Below are 18,201 nucleotides of genomic sequence, written 5' to 3'. Positions count from 1 at the left end.
CTACCAGTCCTTTGAGCATCTTTGTGGCCCTTCTCTGGGCCCTCTCCAGCCTGTCTGCGTCTTTTTTGCATAGCAAAGACCAAAACTGAACACAGTATTCCAGGTGTGGCCTGACAAGTGCTGAGTAGAGTGGGATAATGACATCTTTATCTCTGCTGGTGATGCCCCTGTGGATGCAACCCAGCATCCTGTTGGCTTTCTTTGCTGCAGTAGCACACTGCTCACTCCTAGTGAGTTTGTGGAGATGAATCCAGCTTAGGTGGATTGATCTATTTCCTAACAGGGTTTTTCATGTCTTCTTATAGCTAAGATTCTAGAGTGAATCAGTCACCTTAAAAAAAAAATAATCATGGAATGTTCTACTACCCTTATAAACAGGAGTTATATTTTAGGAAGCTTCAGTTTTTAAGTGATATTTTGAGATAACCAAGTGTTTCCAATGAGATATCAAGAAATCAGGTGGATCACTTGAAAATTAATTGTTTACTGGAGGTACATTATTCTGTTTAAGCTCTTATGATTTAAGGTGTGAAGATAATCCAATACTATTCCATCATATTACTTTTGATTGATTTTTTTTCAAATTTCAGAATAATCTTTCAAGCCTTTTAGTCTCCAGAGAAGTAAATCTTGTGTACGTGGTACCTTGAGACAAAAACAGTGAATTATTTACCTGTCATTTTTCTTCCCTAAAAGTTCTCTGAACCTTTTTCCTCTGTGTAAGAAATTTCTGCAAGATCTCATTCTCCTTATCTTTTGATTCCAATTAAAAGATGTATTTCCCAGTTTACTTTTTTCTCTTGAAGTCAAGGAAGTGACTATAAGTAGCTCTGTCTGAAGCATTGGCACCTTGTGTGTCCCTGAACAAGTCCTCAAAAACTCTTGAGATTTGAGGAAGCTCCTACATATTCCCAAACTGAAAACAGACTCAGGAGTGGAAGTCAATTGATACTGTATTTATAGATGTCTTTTTTTCTTTTCACAGGTAATTTGAGCCAATTATTACTTTCCATGTATTTCTGTGTCCACCCAATTAATGGCACCTAGCTGACAGAAGCTCAGTTATTATGAGAATCCAAACCCGATTCTGACTGTGTATTGCCTAAACTATTTGTCCAGAGAAAAATTTCAGTATCAGTTTGACATATCTAATCTGTAATCACATTTGCTCTGCATTTTGCCTCTTTCATTTTATGTTAACTGATAAATCAAGAGGGTACTCATCTTCATAGATTTGCTCGTGAAGCACGAGATGGCCTATAGATAAATCATTCTAACATTTACACAACTGCAGTGAATTAGAACTTCTGTTTCTGGAAGAGTTCCTTCAGTTGTTGTTTGGTTGTTGCTTCTTTCTGTTGCATCAGCTCCCTGGCTCCTTTGGTCACTCCCCAGCCATCTGGCTTTGACATTGAAGGACAATATGGCCTGCCTGAAGCAGGCTTCAGATTCTCCCAGTATTCTTTTCTTGCCCTAAAGAAAGAAAAGGAAATTCAGAGGTTTTTTTCAAGCACCTCACAATACTAAAGGAAGTGTGGCTTAAATGACAATTGCAAAGGGTCATCTAACTTCCACAGACAGACTTTATATTTAGATACATAAGTATGAACGAAAGCATGCAATGAAATGCTACATGTTTAAAAAGTATTTTTTCATCCTTGAAAGGGACACCATTAGGAGCTGTTTTACAACAGTTTGTCAAGTTTTGATCTTAACTTTCATTAATTACTTTCACATTAATTCAGACGAAATCTTTATTTTAAAGATGGACGAGAATTTCTGGAGCTCTCCTACTGCCCCTTCACCTCTTTTTCTGCTCCCAGATCAGATTTAATTCTTCAAAATTATTAACACATAGAATGTTTACAGTGACATTTAGACCTCCGTATCATTTAAGCCAGTCTGCTGCATGGACCAATATAAGCCTTTGCAATGAGTGTGCTGGTGTGCTTTTCAGGTCAGATATACATACCTTGCTCTGACCCAGGGTTTGGTATGCATGCTGAGGTTATCACCCCAGCTACCATGTTTATCAGAAGCTTCTGGCAAAAATCCTCTTTCAGGAGCCAGCTCCTCAGCTATTGCTCGGATGTGATATGGCTCAAATCCACAGCAACCTCCAATGAAACGAATTCCTAAGTCATAGGCCTTTCTTGCATATTTTTGAATATCCCATCTGGTTACAATTCTTGGTTCCAGACCTGCAAAGACATTAACATATTAAGCTTCCACCATGCTCCATTTCAGCACAATTTTTGGTAAGAAATCACATTGCTGAAACACTTGCACGCTGTTTGCAAAACTGGTTGTAGATGTAGATGTTTGAACTGTCTGAGCTAGAATTAATGATGCAAACTTTCAGAAGGCTATCTTTCAGATTCTGCTGTGCTCTGCCGAGCTATGCTTGTTTTAAGGTTTTTTTGGCCTTGCAAAACAGCACCTAACATCTTCTGAGACTGATCAAGCCCTAAGTCACATGCTTGCCATTCTGCCAGAGTTCTTAGCTAGAGTGTTGGCGTACTTTCAATGTTACGTCCACATTTCCACAGAGATCCTAATAAACAGTATCTGGAAAATCTGATTGCAGTCCTCTAATCCGTGAAAGGAGAAGACATCGGTCTACCTGCAGTAGGAATAAGCCTGATCATTATTCCTTGGGAATGCTTACTACACTTTTTTCCATGATCAGCTAGTGGCAGCCAGTTGTTTCACTGACAGCTGGGATCTGTAGCTATTTCTTAGCCCATCCCTTATTTAGTTATAATCCCAGCCATAACCAGCTTGCTGCCTCCAACTAATTCATTCCTTGTGGAAAGTTCTGTGTGTAGGTAAGTTAGGATGCAATCTTTATTTTGAACTCTACTCCCTGTTGCATGTTGTGGTGAGCAGAGTGAAGGGATAAAAGAGCCGAGAGGTAGGACTTGTGGAAGTAAAGGAACAGAAAGTGAAATGAACAAGGAATAGAACACCTCAAAGAGAAGGAGGCACAAGAGTGGCTGAACTGAAAGAAAAGACCAGGGACTGAAGAAGAAACTTTAAGGAATAAAAATACAGGAATAAAGGAATAAAATGTCTCCCATTTCGTTATGCACATATGCAGATGAACCAGCATGGTTATCAGGCAAATTCGGCGTGATGTCTGTGCACTGAACACTCTGCTGGGCAAAGAAGCTGTGATGAGGTAGTAAGGCTCCAGTAAAACAGCAGAAAGGTAGGATTCTTTTCCCTACACCCTTTCCCAAAAACGCCTAACATGAAAGAAGGTATACAAAGCAGATCTACTCTAAGTACAATGGGTAGTTAAGAGACAGGTTCAGAAAATAAAAGCAGAAGGAAAAAACTGAAATGTTCTTAAACAGAAAGTTATTGGTCTCAGAGGGAAAGACTGGACAAAGGAAAAGTAAATGGTCTAATACCAGAAGGAAAACCATATAAAGCTATCTTAGAAAGCTGTTTAAATAAAAGTAAGCTTGTGAACACTGCTGCAGATGTGAAAGCATCAGAAGCACAAATTCATTATTTCCTTGTCTCTACTATATCATTAAAAAGCTAATACAAAATTGATACAAAATGATCAACAGTAAGAATGCAGCATCTTGCACTCAATTTATACCTGTATAAGCAACTAAACTCCAGGGGAACAGTATAGAGTGTTTCCCTGTCTCCTCCATCACCCACCCTGTCACAATATGTGGGACCTGATGAGATGCATCCAAGAGTCCTGAGGGAACTGGGAGATGAAGTTGCTAAGCCACTGTCCATCGTATTTGAAAAGTTGTGGCAGACTGGTGAAGTTCCCAATGACTGGAAAAGGGAAACTATCACCCCCATTTTTAAAAAAGGGAAAAAAGGAAGACCCAGAGAACTATAGGCCAGTCAGTCTCACCCGTGTGTCTGGCAAGATCATGGAGCATTTCCTCTGGAAACTATTCTAAGGCACATGGAAAAGAAACGTGATTGGTGACAGCCATCATGGCTTCACTTCATGGCATGCAAATCATGCCTGACAAATTTGGTGGCCTTCTACAGTGGGGTTCCAGCATTGGTGGATAACGAAAGAGCAACAGATGTCATCTACCTGAACTAGAGCAAGGCATTTGATACAGTCCCACACAACATCCTTGGACATAAAATGGAGACCTGTATTTGACAGGAAGAGCACTCAGTGGATAAGAAATTGGCTGGATGGTCGCACTCAAAGAGTTGCAGTCAATGGCTCGATATTTGGGTGGAGACCAGTGATGAGTGGTGTCCCTCAGGGGTCTATATTGGGACCAGTCAGTATTATTTAACATCTTTGTTGGGGACATGGACAGTGGGACTGAGTGCACCCTCAGCAAGTTTGTGGATGAACCAAGCTGAGTGGCCTGGTTGATACTCCAGAGGGACAGGATGCCATCCAGAGGACCTTGACAGACTAGAGAGGTTTGAACTTCACGTGCAAACCTCATGAAGTTCAACAAGGCCAAGTGCAAAGGTCAGGGCAATTCCAAATATGGATGCAGGCTGGGGGATGAGTGGATTGAGAGCAGCCCTGCGGACAAGGATGGGGCAGTACTGGTGGATGAAAAACTGAATGTTTACCAGAAATGTGCACTCGCAGCCCAGAAAGCTAATTCCATCCTGTGCTGCATCAAAAGAACTATGGCCAGCAGGTTGAGGGAGGTGATTCTGCCCCTCTACTCTGCTCTGGTGAGACCCCATCTGGAGTATGGCAGTTCTGGGGAGACCTTATAGCAGCCTTACAGTACTTGAAAGGGGCCTACAGGAAAGATGGGAAAGGAGTCTATCAGCAAGTGTAGTGATAGGAGAAGGGGTAACAGTTTTAAACTGAAAGAGGGTAGGTTTAGATTAGATATTAGGAAGAAATTTTTTATGATGAGGGTGGTGAGACATGGGAACAGGTTGCTCAGAGAAGTTGTGGATGCCCCATCCCTGGCAGTGTTCAAGGCCAGGCTGGATGAGGCTTTGAGCAACCTGATCTAGTGGAAGGTATCCCTGCGTGACTCATGAAATTTCTGAAAGCTGACATCTCATATAGATTGCTTATAACATACAAGCCAAGAACCATAACAAACCAAAGAGTCAATCCCTCAATTCACTTGATTACTTACTGCATCTGTTCTGTCTTTTTTTGCTTGCAATCAGAGGAGTTATATGAAGGAATGAATAGGATAAATGAGTTCCTAACACTTTTAAACATCCAAGAATATTTTCAGAACTCAGACATGTTATTATCATTTAATGAATGCCTCAGGCTCATGCTTTATTCACTTTCCTTCGTTTATGTAAAGAACATAAAGAGAGGAATTTAAAAAAAAAAATCTTTCTGAAAGTTACATCAGTCTCAATTTTTTCTTGCTATAAATTCAAGTTTCAAATGTTTTAATACCTTATTTTATAGTCTGAACTGAAAGAGTGTATGATACTTGAAAATGAACGCATTTTTCTAATAATTTTTAAAATTATTAGGCTGATTTTGTCCTCTTATCTTAAAGGGATGTGATCTTCCACATCCCAGGTGGAAATAAGCCCTAAATACACAAGCCTTACATTACACATAAAGTGGCTGAATCTTTCGGTCTTTGTAGAATTTCTTCTGAGCACACATGTGACGAATACATCTCCAAGCTGCTAGTCCATTTGTTAGCAACATCAAAGAACTTATTCCCTCTTCTGGTTTCTCTCTAATCTCACTTGTATTAGACAGTTGCACTTGCAAGACTGAACCATTGTGAGTGCAATAATCATGCACCTATATCCAGTTCTGCATACGCATTGTACATTAAATCCCTACACGGGTAAACATTATAGGGACTGTTGGATCAATGCCTTAGCCCTGGGGAGCTCCAATGCAAAAGCATTTAAGTCTGGGATTTTTTTAGTGTATTTGCTCTTCTTAATTTCTTTGGACTGTTTTTAGTTGTCCTGAACAAGATTCTACAGCATGAGGAAGTGCTACATTTTTAAACTGAGTTTAGGTTGTGGCACTTTAACTGTTTTCATCATAATTTCACTTTCAGTTACATGCTGTTATACTACTGAAGTACTCTCACTATGTGGATGATCTTCGATCCAATATTACACTGCAATCCCTCTGAGGAAAATGCCAGTCAGGATAATTTGGACTCATCGTTCTATATAGAAGGACACCTTGCAGCTTCAGCTTTACTAGAAGCTAGGGAAAAAAATAAAAGGAACAGGCAATAAAAATAATAAGAAAAAAAAGATTTAAAAAAAAGATAACCTTATCTTACCAAATGGAAATTCTGGAAGGTCAATAAAACCCTGCTTTCCACAATCAGGTGTATGGAAAGCAAGTGGTTGGGACATCAGGTGGGCTTTCAGTTTGGCAGCCTGCAAGCCCTCTTTCATCAGTTTCACAGTTTCCAGGGAAGTATCTGGATCAAAATGGCAGTTGACTCCAACAATAGAAGCACCTAGGAGGAGGAGAATAACTTCAAGTCACATCTCTCTAGGAAGTGGGAGGTGAAAGTTCTTAGCCACAGCACTCCAAAAGCAGAGCAGTCCATCTTTACACCAGCATTATGAAAATAAGGCAGTTGGGTTAGAGCCAGCCTCAACTGTCCTGAGGCTGATCATTCCATTTACATCTCAGTTGCACTCCTCTTTACCTTCCTGATGAAGAATCACATCTCCCACCCTCATACAGTTGCTTTTCTTACCACTGCTTAATCAGTGGAGACTGACTATGTACAGCCATGTATGCAAACAGCTAGCAGATTCCTAACACAGGTTCTTTCTTAGGATTTCAACTCTAACTCCAAAGGAAAAAAGTAGTTCAGAATGGATATAATAAACCCCTGTACCATCATTCATTATGCCCCTGATTAATTTCTTCTGCCCTTCCCCTTGTCCTGCAGGAAACACAGCCTTTGATAGGCAAAAAGATGAATTTTTTCATCCTCTATCTCATCCTGGGTTTGAACTGTGCCACATACATGTCTAAAAACGTAAGCAGAGAATCAAATGTGGCTTTGGATTCTGCTTATGTTTCCAGAATTTGAGGTTGTCTCTGTAACCAGATTTGAGCAGGTTTAGGATTTTGCGCCATTCAGTATCAGCTGCCTGTGGCTACTGCTCCCAATACCATCCTGGTTAACAAGGATTTAATAGCTGCATTTTTGTATGTTTTTTACAAGACTGCTCTAGTAAAGTACACATAAAAACCTTTCTATAGGCTCAAAACTTTTATCAGATACAATTGGAAAGCTATCTACTTGATATACACATCCATATATACGTAAGGACTTTACTGTGTTCCATACTTTTAAAGGGCATATTAAAATAGATTCTTACCAGCCTTTACCAGTTGGACAGCACATTGTCCAGGGGGTACACCATGCATGTCTCCTTCTGGACCAATGCACATTGTAGCTGCAACTGGCTTTCCAGATTCTTTTAGAACTTCAACTGCCCAAACAGCCTCTTCAACATGTTCAAAATACTGAAAGAAATTTAAACTGGACTACTTCTGTTTCTCGGAGATGAAGCATAAACACATTAATCTAGACCTCAAATTCACCATCAATGCAGTGACTTGATTCATTTCTGATTTACACTAACAGAATTCAATTAAGTTCACTGACCACACAGTTAGAAAAGGATTATAAAAAGCCAGTAAGTAAAACTAGATAAAAAATTAATGGTTTCAGAATAAGAATGCCCATACAGGAGGTTAATCAGAGATTTATCCCCAAAGGACTATTTTCACCTAGAAAAGTCACCTTAGGTTGATTGCTTACAGTGTATAAGAAGAAATAAAAACTTGTCAAGAGCACAATAATCCATCCTCTTTGTACTAGTACAGAATTTGACTTGACTGAGGTAGAAATTTAGGTTTCAAGGTCCTATTCTAGGATGCTTGCAGATGCTGCTGTGCCTTTAGAAAAATACCTAATACTACTGGAATAAAAGCATAATGGAAATTTTTAATGGAGGAAGCAATATATACTTGTACTCCCTAAAGTAGGCCAGACATCATAAAGTTAGCACTGTGGCAGCTGAAGACATAGGCTTTTTTTACAGATTTACCTCTGCAATTAGGAAGTCCACATTCTTCTTCATAAAGACTTCTAGTTGCTTTCGAAAGGCTGCTTTAACCTCTGCTTCATCCTTGCAGCTTAAGTATGATGGTGTTTGACTGACTCCTCCAGCTACTAAAGCATCGCCTTCATTAGCCACTTCTCTTGCAATGTCACAAGCAGCTTCATTCACTTTCTGGCACTGTATGGATATAGATTATGTCAGTTTTACCTGGTCAGAGATAAGCATGTAAATTCAGAGTACAAAAAGGACAAAAAAAATTAAAAGCCATAATGGCTTATTCATGTTCTTTTATAACTTAAATGTATTTTTAAATAATATTGATTAGAAAGACCAGTGTCTTTCAAAAAAATGGTAAAATTAGGAAACACATTTCTTGACACCTCTAAGTTATCGTATTATCAAATACTACAAAACACATTACCTTTAATACATCTTACACAGATAGTCTAGAAAAAAGAAATGTTTGGTGTGAAATGGAATTTTCTTTGCCCCTTAGAAAACGAGTTAGTTACACTTAAGTGTATGCTTTTCTTCTGACATACAAAACATGTAGTAATTTCAATTGATTTTTTTAGAATTTGTTTTAGTATTTTGATAATTTTCAAAATTTCAGATATAACATTCACATAGAGTTATTTGAGGCATTTTAAAATATATATCATTAATTATCTGATGTAAAAGTTACCAATTGAAGAATAGTAGTCAAGGGAAAGTTATCACTATATATGATTAATTAATTACCTAGAGTGAAAGACACATTCCCTCCATACCTAAATCAGAATGACTAGAAAAAAGAGGTTAAGCTGAGAAAAAAAAACTTTGGAAAAAGAATCATTATTTGGGGTAGATAACAGGTACGGATTAGAGCATGTTTCTCTGCAGCTCACGGACTACTTAGAATCTAGGTTTTTCATAGGTTACTTACTACTACTACTTAGGTTACTTACTACTTACTACTTAGAATCATAGGTTTTTCTCAGCTGAAGTTTTCCATGGCTGCCTCAGAAGACCCAGCTGATTTTTAATTGCTGACAGACTGTCTTACATTTGCATTTGTGCTCAGGTACGTGTCTGGGAGCTCCAGGAGGTGGAGACATAAACCAGTTAAAGCCTGGAGGAACCTGCTTCTAGAACTGGCAGCAAATCAATCTTCAAAGCTTTGCTGCAATGAATTCCAAATACCAACTTCCTGTCCAGCCCTTATAATTTTGCATGGCAACAAGCATTGCAGCATGGCTTGTTGCAGAGGCCCTGTGATTCTGGGACTACCAATTCAGACATTTCAATGTTGCATCTATTGAATATAAAGGTACAGCATTTCAGATAAATTTTGTCATATGACATTTTGGTATGACCTCTTAATTAAGCCTCAAGTGTTTCCCTAGTGTCCAGATTGTTCTAATTTCTGACTTGGAATATCTTCACAGATACAAAGATATTCCTTCCTCCCTGTCCCCTAGAGAATCTTCTCTACTTCGCAGAGGTTGAAATAGACAATAGGACCAAAGGGTAAGGGATCAGAGAAAACACTCAATGGCAAACCTTCTACTCTCAAAGGAACTATCTAGAAATGTTTATGCCAGAAGTTAGTTGTTACTTTATTGAAGACATGGTTCTAAGAAACATTCCATTCTCATTAGCCAGTCATTATTCTCTATGATTCTTCATCATTTTTGCCATTGATTTGTTTCTCTGAATGTTAAAGCATTTCTTTTTTTCACTGATTCTGCTCTCTGTGCCTTTATTCCTCCCTATACTCTTTGCATCAAAATTCCAGTAAACTGATCGCCTCAGATGGAAAAAATATGATGTGGGCATCCTCTTTCTTCGCTTCATCCTTGCCCCATTTTGTTATTTTTATTATTTTTTTTGTCCTTTAACCTTGTCTTTCTTGCTATTCCAAACTCTGTAAATGGATCATCTCATTCTTTGGTCCTCGAATATAGCCAAAACCTGTTATGACAAAGTGTGAAAGTACTTGATAATTTCTCTATTAAAGCTTTTGAAATCACTCCTTTTATTTCTAATCACTCCTTTTATTTCTTATCTCCATATTGAAACAGCTCTTCATATTGACACAGAGCTTTACTCACGCTTATTTTCTCAGCTACATAATTGCCTCTGTTCTCTAGTTTGTCCTCACTGGCATAAAACGTGAATGTCTGCAGAACATTGGATCCAGCTCTGATGAACTCTCGGTGAAGCTGACGAACTGCAAAGAATTAAAAGAGACAAATAATAGATTTTTGGCACGGTTATTACTGTTGTTATCTCAAAATTAAATGTTTATTGAAGTAATGTTAGTGTAAAATAAGTGATACTGTATTTATTAGAAGAGCCACTATGAGAGAGTAGAAGCAGTACCCCAATCTGTGTAGAATTTCTTTCTTCGCACTCTGAGAACATTAGATAGAAAACTTCCTCTTTTGTTATTCTCTGCTGAGAATGACTGAAGATTTCTATTTAGTTTATCAGTAGATTCAGTTTTGCATGCACCTTGCCTATCTTCTACGCTCTGCAGTCCTTCAGACCTCCCAATTTTATTTTATAGAACCATATAGTGGTTTAGGAAGGGAAAGCCGACATCTGATGTAAGAACATGAAAGCATAACAAGGAATACCAGACAAAAAGCTTATCAAATGAAAAAGCCGTATTTGCTTAGCTTTTAGACTATGAAGAAGGAAATAGAAGAAATTATCATGGCAACAAATTAAGAGACAAGATGATACTTACATGGAAGAATATAGTGTTCCATTACCGCCTCTATTTTGTATTTTCTGTTCTGCCCCACCCCCAACAAAACTCTAGCTGACTGTAGTCAGCTAAATCCAATGCTCTGTTTTGCTAAATACATCCTTAATTTAAAGATGATGCTCCATAAAAGTGACTTGCAACACAGACTTAATTCTTCCCTTAAGTCAACACATGATGATTTCACTACAGAGCCAACACTTCTTATGAACGAAGGGTTGGTATTACTTTTAATGGACAAATTGCCTAGATTAAGACTTCGGGAGCAAGCTCTGTAATGCTAGTTCTGCCTTCATCACTGTAAGCAGTATACTGCAATCACCACAGCAGGAACAGAACAGGAGCTGTTAATTGATTTTATATGTATACCCACAGAACCATAATTATAATAATTTCTAGAACACTACTGATTATGTAAAACAGAGTCAAAATGCTCAACAGCTTATAGCAAATACAGGAATAATTTATTCCCTAGATATTATTCCCTAGACACACACACGCTACAGTTTCTGTGGCAGATGTCTGTAAAAGTTTTTGTGAAGTCCTGGTTTATCACACCTCATTGTCTACAGACAATCTGTGTCATTATGGAAATGTGTTAATGTGTCATGAGAATAAAATTATTCCCTTCAGATGCAACAAACACAGCCTTTTATGCCAGCAAAGCAAAAACAGCAGTTTGAGTTGCTAGAGTCAATCTGCATACATGCAGGCACGTCTGCTTTCATTGAAGGAACAGTGTAGCGTCCCTTGCTTTTCTCTGGTAGTACAGTATTTAATTTCTAATTACAGCCTTGGGTAACCACACTGTGACTTAACACAATGCTTCTTTTCCCAGCAGTTACAATGACCTAGCCAGGAACATAGATCATAGCAGAGGTACAGTTCAAAGAGTCCCTGGAATGTCCCTGACCTACCAGGATCAATTTTCAGTCTTACAAACTTTACACAGGGTCAAAACATTCCTAGTGCAGGGAGCATTCTTTTTCCTACAGCATTAAAATAGGCTAATGACCCCAACTAAAAGGGCTGTCTTGTATGCTTCCAGTGTTCTGTACTTTGTTTTTTTCTAGTGTCTCCCATGAAAAATCTTTGATGAAAACTAGACAGGAAATAGGAAAAGGTAAAAAAACTGTAGACTCTTTTTTCATATGCTCTATGACATTTCTGTAATAAACCAGATTTGTTTACCCCCATGGTTAGTGCTCTTTAGATAAGCTTCTTGCATTCCTAGAACAATGTCTGGAATTGTTGTGAATAAGGATGATGCCATAGGTAGGCAAATGAAACATAACCTAACACATATCATTGAGGAACATCATATCCCAAACTATCAGGTATGTGAACAGGAGACTCTTGAATGGGTCTACATTTTGAGGGAAAGAATAGTGTTGTTAAGTATCAGCCTGAATCTCATTCAACCCTAGGCAAATTGTTTTTACCAGTAGAACACACTATTACAATTATCAAGCCCACAGCAGCCTGCACTATCAAAAACCAGAACCACTGTGCAATTTACTTCTTGTGTGACTTCCAGCATGTTACTGAAGCTTTGTTTTCCTCCAGCATTTGAGAAATGGGGATGACAGCCACATATGAGGCTAAACAGTTATTAACAATTTGATGCATTTTAGGAGTCAGATGTGTAACACTGAGTTTTCATTTCAATCTGCCATGAGTTGGACATTTCACAAAAGACACAGACTTAAGCTAACAGGAGATGGGGGCAATAAGTGATTATGCATATTGCTCACTACAGGGCAATACCTGACGCGGCTCAGAAAAAAAATATTTATATCCCATTTCTAAACTTGTCAGTCTGGCAAAACCTCTCTCTTGTAATGGAGATAATGGCCTTGAACTCACTCTTCCCATCCCTCCCTTTCCTTGGTACATTCTTAGAAACTCCCTCCTTTTCCCTCCTTCCTTACAAAGGCAAGAAGATCTGGTGGTCACATGGTTTTTATACCAGCAGCTGGCTCAGCCAGTTGCTTCTTCTGTTCTTTACACCTGCTTTCAAAGTAACATGACCCTTGAGCACGCAGGAGCAAAAAGCAGTAATGGAGGGAGGCAGCACACTGCACAAAAAGAAATTAATACATACCTAGTGAAGGGTGTATTTGTGCATTTATAAATAGCCTATAACGGGCTTACAAAAATGTTATAACTACGTTACAGATGAGCAATATGTTCTAGCAAATCAGGAGCAATTCTTTGAAGAATGGTTTCTAACCTATGACTACTGATCACTTATTTAAAGCAAATTTATGTGCCAGTTTAGCCAGTTTAAGCCATCTGCCTCTATGTAAGTCAGTGTCTTACATTTCCCATGGACTGAGACCTGCACTTCCTGAAAGGACATATGGAGAGGGTCAAGGGCTTCTGAGATGCAAAATAAATAAGCAAAGGAGAAATAAAGAGCATGGAATAAGTGCTATGGATAAGATGGAATGTGTAGGGACAGACCCTGCCAGAGTCCTTCCCCTCCTCTTCCTTCTAAATAGAGGACAAAAGACTAATTTTTTGTCCCCCCAGGATATTCTGAATTGGCTTGTAGGATTAACTGCACATCAGATTACTGAGGGAAATGCTTTCTTGTAATGAAGCATACATAAATAGATGATAGGATCTGCTTTTGCACTATTTATGCTAAACACTATAATCTTTATGCTGGAAGGCATGGAATGATTGCTCATTTTGTCTCCATCCACTTTAAGAGAGTTACTCCATTAAATGTTTATTGCAATTCTTAGGTTCTTATGAGGTTTATCATTCCCCATATCACAGTGGAGCCAGATACATGAAATACTCCTCTTCAATTCCATTGGTTATTAAAAGCTGCTATTTTCCTGAAAGAATTAGTAAACAAGCTATATTAATTTATAACAATATAGAAGTCCTAGCATGACTAGAACACAACAAAACTGCAGAATTCTTTTTCACAAGATGTTTTAAATGATAACATTTATATCAGCTCAAGGACAGACTGGACAAATCCATCAGAGAGAAATCACTGAATATTATTAAATACAAAGACACCACATCTGAGTCAAAAGGCCCCTGGGCCCTCCCCAATTATTAAAGACTGGGAGAGTATTCTGGAGAGGTATCAGTGTATGTTTGCACTACTCATATTCTTACCCAGCCAACTGCTTTTGGCCAGTGTTAGAGCAACAAAAAGGGGTAAGATGAGCATTCAGTTTATAGATTCTTAGGCTGTTCTTAACAGTGTAATTCTACAGTGTCAAGCAACACTTTTATTTAAAAACGTACTACATGTTCCTATATATTTGTTATTTAGCCAATCATTTACATTGTTTTACAGTGTTACATTTACGTCATTTACATTTCCCAGTAAAACTGACCTGCTTCCGGGTGTTCTACCGTCGCTTCAGGAGTCCAAGGTCCAGCTTTAACATATCCCCTCTTTTCAAGAGCAAAGACAAATCCTCCATCTCCAATGACAATTTCTCCAGCGTCTAAGCGCTCTAGAATACCCTGAAGAAAGCAGGAGGGAAGCTTAACAATTACAGTTCTTCAGTTTTGTGGACTTCTTTGTCTTTGTTGCCATTTCCTTTACTTGCAAAGCAGACGCAAATATTTGTGGACTACCAGAAACATCTTTGCCATAATAGTAAAAAGTAATTAATTTCATTCTTGAAATTCTGTTTAAAGAATTGGAGATGGTCCATTTTGCAACATAAGGCTTTAATATGTGCATATATATTACATAAGACTTTTCATTAGTCAGTTTTATTGTATTCCAGAGAATGTTTTACGATGCCAGATTACAAACCTTACAGCACCCTCTGATTAACCTTGCTTCCACCTTGAACTCCATGCTAATGCAAGGAAAGTAGTAATTATTTCTTTTGTAAAATTGAAAAACATGAGAACAACGTATATTGGTTGCACCTAATATGTATTATTTTTTGTATTCCTTTCATTGCTTCATTGTCATGTTCAAATTTTCCAAAAAGTACCTTGCTATTACTCTAAAAAGGACTAATTTCTGCAATTGGATTACAACCATCATTCTATATTCTTTTAAAAGGGGATGAATGCAGACCCATTACATTAACAATGGTAGTGGGTACAGGAAAAGAATTAATCAAAGGTAAGACTGAAATTTCCCACCATAGTTATTTTTTCTTGATAGCACACTAGCTTTTCAGTAGATGAAATTTGAGGGAGTAGAAAAGAAAAGGCTGGTGGACATAGAGTTGAGTGTGGTTTTCATGCTGAGAGGAAGGGGTTTTTTAACAATCAGCTTCCAACCTTTAGTAGAATATCTTTCTTGATAATTTCTCCTTCGTGAATTCAATTATCTCACACCATATATCCAGAAAAGACAAACATTTATGACATCTCGGCACCACCCTTTAAGGGGGATGAGAGCATGCATTTCCAACAAGAAGGAGCACTGTGCCTACTATGCCAGTTTCAGTATGAAGCACAGCAGTGTAAGGCTACTTGGAGCCTACAAAGCCTGGCTGAGAGGATCAGCATTTCTGGCTCAGGCACTCACACGGCAGCAAGGTGGCAGCACTTCTCTGTACGGATTACAGATACACCTTACAGATACACCTGCTGTGCAGATTTATGAGCTTAGCCAAGTGTTGGCTTGCAAATCCCTGCATCACATTCCATTGCACATTGTGGACTTGCCAAAATATTGACCCGATTACCTAAATAAATTTAATAAAATGTGCAAGCTCTTATCTTTATTTCAGCAGGACCAGGGCAAAACTCAGTCTCCAATACTGAATCTCCAAAGCTCAGTAATTTTCAATGATTATACCAGTCATGTCTGTCTATCAGGGCAATTGTGTTCTAAGTGTAAATGTCAGGAGGCTTTGGAAAGATTGTGTTTGCAATTAAGTAATTTGCAGTTGTAATAGAATGCCTCAACTGGAGCAAGAGAAAGGCACCCAAGGGATCACTGGTTGAGTCCCTGCTTCCTTTGCCTGCCAAGGAATCTGTTATAGACAGAGCCTGCTTCAGAAGTTTCATACGCAGAAAACAAGAGTGCAGAGGAAAAAAAATCTTAATGTACAAGCAGCCTCAGTCATTGCTTGTTAACTGAACATTAAGTAATAGATACATGTTTACATCATATATTGATATTCTATTTAAATGCACTACAACTAAGAGAATTTTTTGCTTTTAACAAGTCACTTCTAGGATTTAACAACAGTTTTGCTTCACAGTTCTAGCTTTTTTAAACTGCACTTAAAATAATCTTCACTTTTGACACCCAGAAGCAACATAAGCCATGACTGAATAGTCCATAGCATCTTAATACATAATATATTGTGTTACATCAAACCTAGCATCAGGGCATCTAATAGCAGGTGACATAACTATAAAGCACAACATACTTAATACAAACTTACTTAGTCAATTCAGATCGGCTTAAAACAGAAATAACTTTTTTGCAACCTTTATTAAAGGTCTGATATCATCTCTTCACACCATTTTTACTTTACCTATACTGGGCAAAATACCATTGATTCAACCAGCATACAGCTAGCATAAGCTCATCATCACCATTGGTTTGTTCTGCCCCAGAGACCTACAGCTCTGTGCTTGTGCCCAACCCAGATCAAAATTGTACTGTCAGGTGATCTGGTAGTATAAAGATCCGGTATTAAATAACAAGAAACAGTATATGTAAAAAGCTAACCAAACCTTTTTTGACCCATCTTTTCACTGCTTTTCTTTTGCTACCACGAATGAAGTTGCACCACATAGTCCATGCATCTATCCATGGAAAGAGTGCATAACTCTGAAGATATTCCCTCAACCACCTTTAAGGAATGTAACTGAACCATGTAAATGAAACACGTGCTTGCTCTACCTATATCCTACCTTTCCATCAGTAGCGAGAAAAAAGCATCTCAAACTAACTATTCAGACCTTAAGTGAGCCCTCAAGAGAAGCTTCTCTCTCTCTATTACCTGTAGGGGGAGCTTAGGGCAACTGCCTTCTGCTAGGTATCTGAAGTTAGGTGGCATGAGCATGGGCCAAAAAATAAAAAGCCGAACAAGTACCTCCCCACCTCCTTCCTTTATAATGGATCTACCTGAAAGGCCTAGAGCTCATAGACTTCTTCCCTATCCTTCTGTTCTCTTACTCTACACTTACAGGCAATAGATGGAATCATAGAATCATTTAGGTTAGAAAAGACTTTTAAGATCACCAAGTCCAACCATCCAACATAAAACCCAGTAAAACCAGTTCTGAGTAAGAAATATCCTATTAACGATAATAGCATCCTTATGAAGAGAAGACAGAATACATGCTTCCACTGACCTTTCCAAGCAGCAGTGCAGGGTAGCAGTACTGATACATGTGAGAGAGTTTGATTTGGACATTGCTCATATGTTTGCATTAATGGCCAGAATGGCTGATGCCTGGATAACTTTTTATACCAGTTTATTTCTTTAGCTAAATGAGGGTGCATATAAAAGAGCATGCATATATTGGAGACTGCGCTCATATTAGAAATGCTGTTGATATTTGGTCATATAAATCAAGAGAAGAGCAATATGGGGCTTGTAAATAGAGTTGTCAAGATGCTGGTAAAAGAAATCCCATCCAATGACAGTTTATGCCTAAAATATTGACAATTTTAATGTGTTGCAAGCACTGCTTAGTTTGCATATCAAATACTATTATGCAAAATGGTTCTGAACTTTGGTGGCTGCAGTTGATGTGTTCAGAGAAATCAAAATTCTATGAGCCGTTACAGCATTAAGTTCAATCTAATCTATCTGTCTCGTAACGGTGTCCAAATGCCTGTAACGGCTCAATGCTGAATAGGTATAGTTATTACTGTGGCTTTACTTTAGCTTTTCACAATCCGACCTTACCTGCAGCAACACTCAGTACCTTACCGGAGGTTAACAAGGGCGGTTCGCGGGTCGTGCCAGTTTAGCAGCAGCTCCCCAGGAGAGTCCCGAGGCAGGATCCCGGGCAGGCGGGAAAGGTGGCCGGGCGCAGGGGCGCCACAGCCCGGCCCAGGGCCGAGCTCTGCCCGATGCCGCTGCCAGACTCCTGCCGCCCGCTCCCGACGGGGCAGGTCCCGAAGGGGACGGCGGCGGGCAGCGGGACGGGCCCCCGGGGGAGCGGGGCTGAGCGAGGGGAGGGAGGGAGACGGGAGAATTACCCTTTTGCCCTGTTTCGTGGTCTTCCCGATGGGCAGCATCTTCCTCGCCCCAGGCACTCCGGCTTCTCGAGTCAGCCCCGACGGTTCGGCTGGAAGCTGGAGATACCCCGGTGCGCTGCGGCCGCAGCTTTATAGCGCGGGGAGGAGGCGGGCCGCGGTGGGCAGCGCTGCGGGCGACACGCCCGCCCGGCCCGGCCCCTGACCCCGC

At 39.3% G+C, this 18,201-nt stretch overlaps 1 protein-coding gene across 1 annotated transcript; it reads right to left on the bottom strand.

The window, feature by feature from the left end:
- Window positions 1-464: 464 nt before the first annotated feature.
- Window positions 465-18,146, bottom strand: LOC134508626 (betaine--homocysteine S-methyltransferase 1). Its single transcript, XM_063320465.1, has 8 exons — window positions 17,994-18,146; window positions 14,188-14,320; window positions 10,164-10,282; window positions 8,056-8,247; window positions 7,321-7,468; window positions 6,258-6,440; window positions 1,973-2,201; window positions 465-1,473 (listed from the first exon to the last, which is right to left on the bottom strand). Exons 1-8 carry the CDS (start codon window positions 18,030-18,032, stop codon window positions 1,299-1,301), a joined length of 1,218 nt encoding a protein of 405 aa, XP_063176535.1. The 5' UTR covers window positions 18,033-18,146; the 3' UTR covers window positions 465-1,298.
- Between the last annotated feature and the right edge of the window lie 55 nt (window positions 18,147-18,201).

The sequence above is a fragment of the Chroicocephalus ridibundus genome, chromosome Z (genome assembly GCF_963924245.1).
Source record: "Chroicocephalus ridibundus chromosome Z, bChrRid1.1, whole genome shotgun sequence".
NCBI classification, from domain to species: Eukaryota; Metazoa; Chordata; class Aves; order Charadriiformes; family Laridae; genus Chroicocephalus; species Chroicocephalus ridibundus.
This window is presented reverse-complemented; position numbering and strand designations above follow the sequence as displayed.